This window comes from Salminus brasiliensis, chromosome 8, assembly GCF_030463535.1.
Source record: "Salminus brasiliensis chromosome 8, fSalBra1.hap2, whole genome shotgun sequence".
NCBI classification, from domain to species: Eukaryota; Metazoa; Chordata; class Actinopteri; order Characiformes; family Bryconidae; genus Salminus; species Salminus brasiliensis.
In genome coordinates, this window is record NC_132885.1 from 24000304 (window position 1) to 24007922 (window position 7619).

Genomic DNA, 7619 nt, shown 5'->3' on the forward strand with positions numbered 1-7619 from the left:
GGCAGTAAGGAGGTGTTTATATGTCAGTGGGTCTGTATTAGTCAGTAGTGCTGGTGTCAGTAGTGCTGGTGGGGCAGTAAGGAGGTGTTTATATGTTAATGGGTCTGTATTAGTCAGTAGTGTTGGTGGGGCAGTAAGGAGGTGTTTATATGTCAGTGGGTCTGTATTATTCAGTAGTGTTGGTGGGGCAGTAAGGAGCTGTTTATATGTTAGTGGGTCTGTATTATTCAGTAGTGTTGGTGGGGCAGTAAGGAGGTGTTTATGGGCCAGTGGGTCTGTATTAGTCAGTAGTGTTGGAGGGGCAGTAAGGAGGTGTTTATATGTCAGTGGGTCTGTATTATTCAGTAGTGCTGGTGGGGCAGTAAGGAGGTGTTTATATGTCAGTGGGTTTGAATTAGTCAGTAGTGTTGGTGGGGCAGTAAGGAGGTGTTTATATGTCAGTGGGTCTGTATTAGTCAGTAGTGTTGGTGGGGCAGTAAGGAGCTGTTTATATGTTAGTGGGTCTGTATTATTCAGTAGTGTTGGTGGGGCAGTAAGGAGGTGTTTATATGTCAGTGGGTCTGAATTAGTCAGTAGTGTTGGTGGGGCAGTAAGGAGGTGTTTATATGTCAGTGGGTCTGTATTATTCAGTAGTGTTGGTGGGGCAGTAAGGAGCTGTTTATATGTCAGTGGGTCTGTATTATTCAGTAGTGTTGGTGCGGCAGTAAGGAGGTGTTTATATGTCAGTGGGTCTGTATTATTCAGTATGCTGGTGAGACAGTAAAAAATAAAATGCTTCTTTGATCTTATGAAAAAACATTTGTTATGTAGTGAAAACAAAAGATAATACATGCAATTTAATGTATAATGCATAGAATAATATCTAATATCTAATATATATAGAATAAAATAAAATATGCAAATCCATAACGCCTTAAGGCTTCCGTACATACAGCCTGCATAAACAATGCTTGTTTTTTTAGGAATGCCTTCCTGCAGGTCAACCAAAAAGATTAATAAATTATTTGAAGGGCCTGTAACTGACATGGGCCCTAAAACAATTATTAATTGAGTATTTTGAGAATTTTGAGTTGTGGGGTCCAGTGTCATTTCTTTTCATGGGTCCCAGAATCCCTGGGGGCACCCCAGATTACAATCACTTCAATAAAGGCATGGTCTACACTCATAATGTAAAGTATCATCTCATAGCTGATTGCAGCACTTGTTTGACTGTATCTGTATTTAATTTATGTTCCTTTTAATGTGATCATAATTGCCTAAAAATGACATCATCAGAAGTGATTTGAACAAATTACTTGTATATTTCTGTTTTTTTCATCTCCAATTCCCACCCAGTAGCTAAGACCCATCACATAATGAAAGCTAGCATGCACTTCCTCTGAATTATACTGTCTGGGACACCCAGTCACAGATGACTAAGGTCCAGCACTCAGACTGCTGCACCACTCCAGAGCCCCCCAGCAAAGTCAAAAGTAACCTCTATAAGCTATTGTTTGAATGTTGCCTGAAGTAAATTGCCTGAAGCTTTTATTTGCATTTTGCTTTGCGTTTAGCTGAAAATTGGCAGCTGGCTAGTGTACGCAAAAGCTGAAAAGGAAGTTGTGCAATCATGTCATGCCAACTGACCATGTCTTTACTTTAATCAAAAACAAGTTTACTGGCCCACATTTAAGCCAGTTCACTTCAGCACTGTGAAAAATATAAGTCAGGTCAACCTAAAAATTAGGTAACTGCCTTCACAGCGTTTGAGGCAAATCAAGGCTGGGTGCAAGGTGTAACCTAATACTTCTCAATGAAGGTGGAATGTAGCACATGCAGGTGTAGAGTATAAAAAGGAAGACATTATCCAAGGGTTAGATGTGAGGTCTTACGATGGTTGCTACATAACTGGTTATGATCAGGAAATATTACTCAACTGAAGTATGAAGTAATTGTGAGATCTCAACAACAGATTTCGGGGGGGGGGGGGGGGGGGGTAAAAGCACACATATTTACAAAACAATTTATTGGTGGTGATTACATTCAGAAATCTGCTTTACAATAAATCCGTATTTGTATTAAATACAAGCAAGCAACTCTATCCCATAGGGAGTACACTACAAGAATGAAAACACACACCAACAGAAAACCATCTCACATGGAGGTTTAAGTATAAAAGTAACGCCAAAGCACACATCTGAAAAAAAGTCTACTCTCAATTATAGTAGAGTAGAGCATTACATTAACATTTGGGTGAGGGTGTCTGTCTGTTATTCAGGGAATGTCTCTTTGATTTATCGGCTGGATATAAATGTATAAAAAGAGCACCGCTGACCTTTGATTCTGAAATCAAGATATAAGCAGCATGATATAATAGGACAGAAAGTAATAAGGTCCAGGGAGATATTCATTCTCTGCGTTTTCCCCCCTTTTTCACACTTGTTTTTGTTCACGCCTTGATATCTCCGTACATTCAGTTACTCTGCACTGTTCTTCAGTGAAAAAAAAAAATAAAAAAAATAAATCAACCAGGTTTCAGGTGTCTACTCTGACTTGTTTTTCCTGTTCTGGTCCAGAGACAGCAATGCTTACTTTAATATGAAACACTGAGAGATTGTTATCATGGGAAATTTGACTATTTATGTATAACCACAAAAGTTGTCAAGCTGCATTTTCACAGTTTTCGCTCGCCCACTGCAGAAACGTCTGCCCTAGTTCACTCGATCACAGTAGAAGAGTAGCCTACCACAGTTCTGTAAAAAAAATTACATTTCTGTACAGCTGGAATATGTTATAGGTGATCAACACCACTAACATAATCCCTAATGCCCAAGATTAGTCCTGCTGCTGAGCACATACTGTCCAAGCTTTTCCGAGCCATAGTTAACGACTCATTCGAAATGATGTTGAACTTTGTAGTCTCCATCACACAGGGCTGTATTCTATTACTGGGAGCCCTGCCATTGGATCCAGAATTATCTCCTGTAACAGTACAGAGATTTGATTTAAAGCACTGAAAACATGTCAAGAAAACCAACAAGAGCTCAACATGTCAACAGACATTCAATAAGGTGAAATGGCTAATACAGACTAAAGCCATAACTTAGAAAAATAGTAGATTGGTTGATAAGTCAGAAAATCTCAAACCTGGGAATTCCACCTTTTTTGGCATCATTCATTTAGTGAGAAGTAAACAAATTTAGTGGTTTGGGTTTTTTTTGTATAAAAGCTTTGCTATTTTCTTTGGGTAAGAGGAACCAGGAGTTGCAATGTTTACACTGCAAATATGCCCATTGTACTTACTACCCCCATGTTTAGTAAATCACTGAAAACATTACGCTTTCCCTTTCAGCCATGAAAAGTATGTTACATTTTATGCAAAATCTTCCCGTGATGTTACTTCTAAATGCTTTTAAGCACTTTGGACAACTGGTTACTATCACTACTATCACTGTGAACATTTCTGGACTTGGAATTGTGCATTTCACATCAAACCTCTTTGAATGAATGTTTACATGTAAACTGTTTAATGATACAGTATTAGTATTCCTTCCTAAAAGAACTTAATGGTAGCTTAGAGTTTTTACACTAATATCTTTTAACATAATAATGTAATATTTTACCCTTCTTTGAATCCTTTGCCGACGTCTTCTCAGCAGGATCACACATATTATAATCGCCACTATTCCGAATCCTATCAGTGTTAAGGGAAATCCAACCTTGATGTTTCCATAGACCTCATCTGTCTCTGCTAAAACAGCAAAAACATCATTGTGAGTTTTTCACTGCATCATTTTGACCACAATATATGGACATATAATAACATATGAAAATAAAATATGGGAAAACACACACACACACACATGCCAGTGCACTGGAGAAATAAGCAAAACAACTCAAAAGGAATAAAAACAAAATACTATGGGCCAGATTCATAAAATGCTCAGCCAGACATAAAAAAATTGCTAAATACTAAATGAGGATTTTACTGTTTTTTACTGCTTTTCCTTGATTTGCATACTTCACATGTGATTCATAACTGAACTGTTGTGCAAATAAAAAATAAATAAAAAAAACAACCTCATTAAAACTGACAGTAAATGTCCTGGTAAGAAGCCAAAAGGGATTTAATGATTTCAGATATCTTACAGCAGATCAGATATGTTTGGTTACACGTACAAGTCTTGATCCATATCATGGCAAACAACTCAGCTGCAGCTCAGATGAACTACTGTTGTTTACTTGACCAAACAGTATTTCTTTTAGTAGAACCCATGGCTCTGCTTTTTAACCCCTTTCTGATACTCAAACAGCCCAAACATTGTACTCACGTGTGAATGAAGGAGTTTCTGTGAAATCTGCCGAGGAAATAAACAGTGGATGCATTAGAAAAGTATTTAGCGTTTCTCTGCAATAGTTAATTTAAGGAGTGTCCAGGCTTATATGCAGAAGGCCATTGTGGCTGCAAGTTTTCATTCCAACAGAACTGGAGGACACGCCGGCCCTGCAGTGAGAACTTGCAGTCCTATTGGCCCTTGCGAGATAAGACTACACATTCCTGAGAATGCAAAGTCAATAGTAATTCAGTGGTCCTTAAACCAGTCCTCTGGGAACCTAATATGGTCCAGTTTTTTGTTGTAACCCATAGAGCATGAATGAATCAATTTGTTTGAGAACCACTGGTTTAATAGACTTGTGCACTACTTTTACACTTACATTGAGATTTTTTAGCTGCTTACCTGTCATTTTTCTGCTGACTGTCAAACTAACAAGGTTTTCGTTCAGAGTTTCCTCATCAAATGTGTAACATGTAAAATTCCTTTGATCAGACTCAGAGACTTGGAGTAGAAGCAAGGAACATTTTCCTTTCTCTTTGGGCAGGTAGAGGACACTCCTGTCCTTGTATAAATCATGTGGTTTGTTGCTGTGGTTCTTTAAGGCATTATAATGGTTTACTACAACTTCACCAGTCTGCCATACAACTTCCTCAGTAGTACTGGAGCAGGGACATGGCAGAAGCACATTAGCTCCTTCAAAGGCAGTGATTTCTGAGGCTGCAGCAGTTCTACCTGCGAAAATGAGAATGGAAAAACAATTTAGGGAGGATAACAAGGGAAAACTCAGCTAGACAAAACCAAATCTTGGTCAAGTCAGCCACTAGGATTCGTCAGCTTTCCGCAGAAGCCACTTGATGTCAATGTGAGGCCTTCCCTGACATCTGTCTGACGTCAAATTGTGGGTAATAGTGCTGATTCCACAACTCCATTTCATTCAAGCCATTCAGGCATGACTCTGGTGGTTCTTTGTGAAACCGTGCTCTACATTAGCCAAAGCGTTGCATGTCATAGTAAATGCTACTACAGTAACACACATATGCAGGAACACACAGCATGTGTCACAATTTTAGCAACGAATACGTATGATTTAGATATGAATGTAAATAACATTTTGAATACAATGCTAATGTGACGAAAAAAGAAGAAATGAAAGCAGGGATTTGAAGGTCAGCTCATTAGTATTCCGACTGCTTTCAAGCTTCAGTTCCTCTTTCTAAAAGAGTAGTGCGCTCGTGTTTTTTCATCACAAGGACAACTTCCTTTATCACAAGAACTGGTTCATAGAATCTGTCTGCTGAGGACAAACACTCTCTCCCTCTCCTTTCCTCCCTCCCTCTCACTCTCTCACTCACTCACAAACATACACACTACAGAAAACTCACACAATGCCAGCTGGATGCCTATAACCCTAATCTTGGGCAAACACATTTTTACCTGGCTCTTGACACTACAGTCTTTACTAGGCCAGTAAAAAGATCAGAACTGGAAAGCCTGAGTCATTAGGGAGCGATCTGAAATTGCCAATCATAACTTTGGGAAAGGGAACACACCCAGTCAAACTGCTCCCTGTAAAAGAGCCACTTATTTACTAGAAAGCAGAGTGACATGTGTGCAATTCTTTTCAACATGTGCCATGAAAAAGGAAACACTTCTGTCAGTGGGTCAGGTCACTTATCTACCCTTTATAATCTCGCACAGACACACTGTTATTCAGACCAGACTTCCTGTGACGTCCTAAGAACAAATGTTGTTTGGAGCACACTGGTCAAAGTCTGGCACTACACACAGAGGCACACGGACTTACCAGTACTCCTCACTGCTAGGAGACACGCCATCAGAACAACCCTACCGAGAAAAGAGAACAGATGTAGAACATTTCACACTGCAAGTATGCACTGATGCAATCCTTCTCCCACAACTATGTTGATTGGCAATTCAGACCAAGAGTGGGAAACTGACCAAATGTTAAAAATCACAATGATTTAGGACATGTTTAGAGAGGGTGGTGATTCACTTATTGGAGCCAATGCAGTCCCAGTACAGTCATAAACTGGGAGGCCGATGATACATCAGCATACTGCACTGCACATTCAGTTTAACAGGTTTTCTTCACAGAATAACATAATATTAACCATCTACCCAGGAAAGCATATGATTTGAACCTCAGTTTGTTATTACAGTGCTAAACCACTGAAAGGATAAGCATTACCAGCGTAAAATAGCTTGAAATGGCAACCAGTACTTTAGGCAACAACAAAGAAACATGTTAAGTATGTATATCAACCAGTTTGCATGTTTACGACTCATTATTGATTTCTATGAATCAGCAGTAACTTGCCATTCTTGCCATTCTTTGAAAATACCTAAAATGCCAAGATCATGATGACAGATACGGGCTCAAGAGATCTGCTTTCAATATCCTTATGCAAACTTTCACCTTTTCTTCAGGCTGTGTAGGCCACAGTTAGAAGCCCAGAACAAGCATCTACAGCTTTCTCTCATACAGCTCAAAGACTGGTGTCCTCTACAGGAGAACAGTCCGATCTGTCGGAAAATACTCTACTAAAACTCTAATAAAACTTTTATTTTATCATCCTATTTGCTATTTCTTTGCACATCTGACTGCCACAGTTTGCATGAGCCATTTCAGATAAACCAGTACATCTGTGATTTACTGTGAGGCAATATTTGTCTATGTGATTGATCTGACATCCTCATGCCATAGTATGACTAATCCAACCTTCCTATGTTCAGACATGATAAACAGGGCACAGAGGAATCCCACCAACTGATCAAAATCACTTCAATAAAACATGCAACTGCAGTCGCTTGTCCCGCTGCTGTTATTCAGAGGAGACGTCTTGTCTTATATATGTCTTACCTTGTAAGAGCCATTTTCCATACGCTTCCAGGTATGTGGAGATGCTGCTGCTGTAAGACAGCCCGCGTCGCATGTGATCCCACACAACGAAACTTTCGCCTTTTTCCTCTCCCGCCCACGGGTTTCTCTCACGTTTCGCTTCACGACCGCTCTCTATCAGTGAGGAGTCGCTCGCCTGCGAGTCGACTCTTTCACTCGGCTCTTTTAGGTACACGCTGCGGGAGCCGATTCGCACCGAAGCTTGGTCGACAGAAGAACTGAGACGAGCTGATATTTGACTCTGGTGATTTTAAGAGCCACATTCTTAAAGTTTAGAGGTCCACTTTGTCCCTAAACCGGGCGAACAGATAGACAGACAAACTGCGGCAGAGCTAAACAAGTGAATTTCTACTCCCTCGTTAGTGTTGAGCTATATAGGGGTG

The 7619-nt window shown here is 39.8% G+C and overlaps 1 protein-coding gene across 1 annotated transcript; it reads right to left on the reverse strand.

The window, feature by feature from the left end:
• Positions 1-1988: 1988 nt before the first annotated feature.
• On the reverse strand, positions 1989-7327 carry LOC140560680 (uncharacterized). Its single transcript, XM_072685191.1, has 6 exons — positions 7198-7327; positions 6121-6161; positions 4719-5048; positions 4311-4337; positions 3603-3730; positions 1989-2961 (listed from the first exon to the last, which is right to left on the reverse strand). Exons 1-6 carry the CDS (start codon positions 7209-7211, stop codon positions 2905-2907), a joined length of 597 nt encoding a protein of 198 aa, XP_072541292.1. The 5' UTR covers positions 7212-7327; the 3' UTR covers positions 1989-2904.
• Positions 7328-7619: the final 292 nt, after the last annotated feature.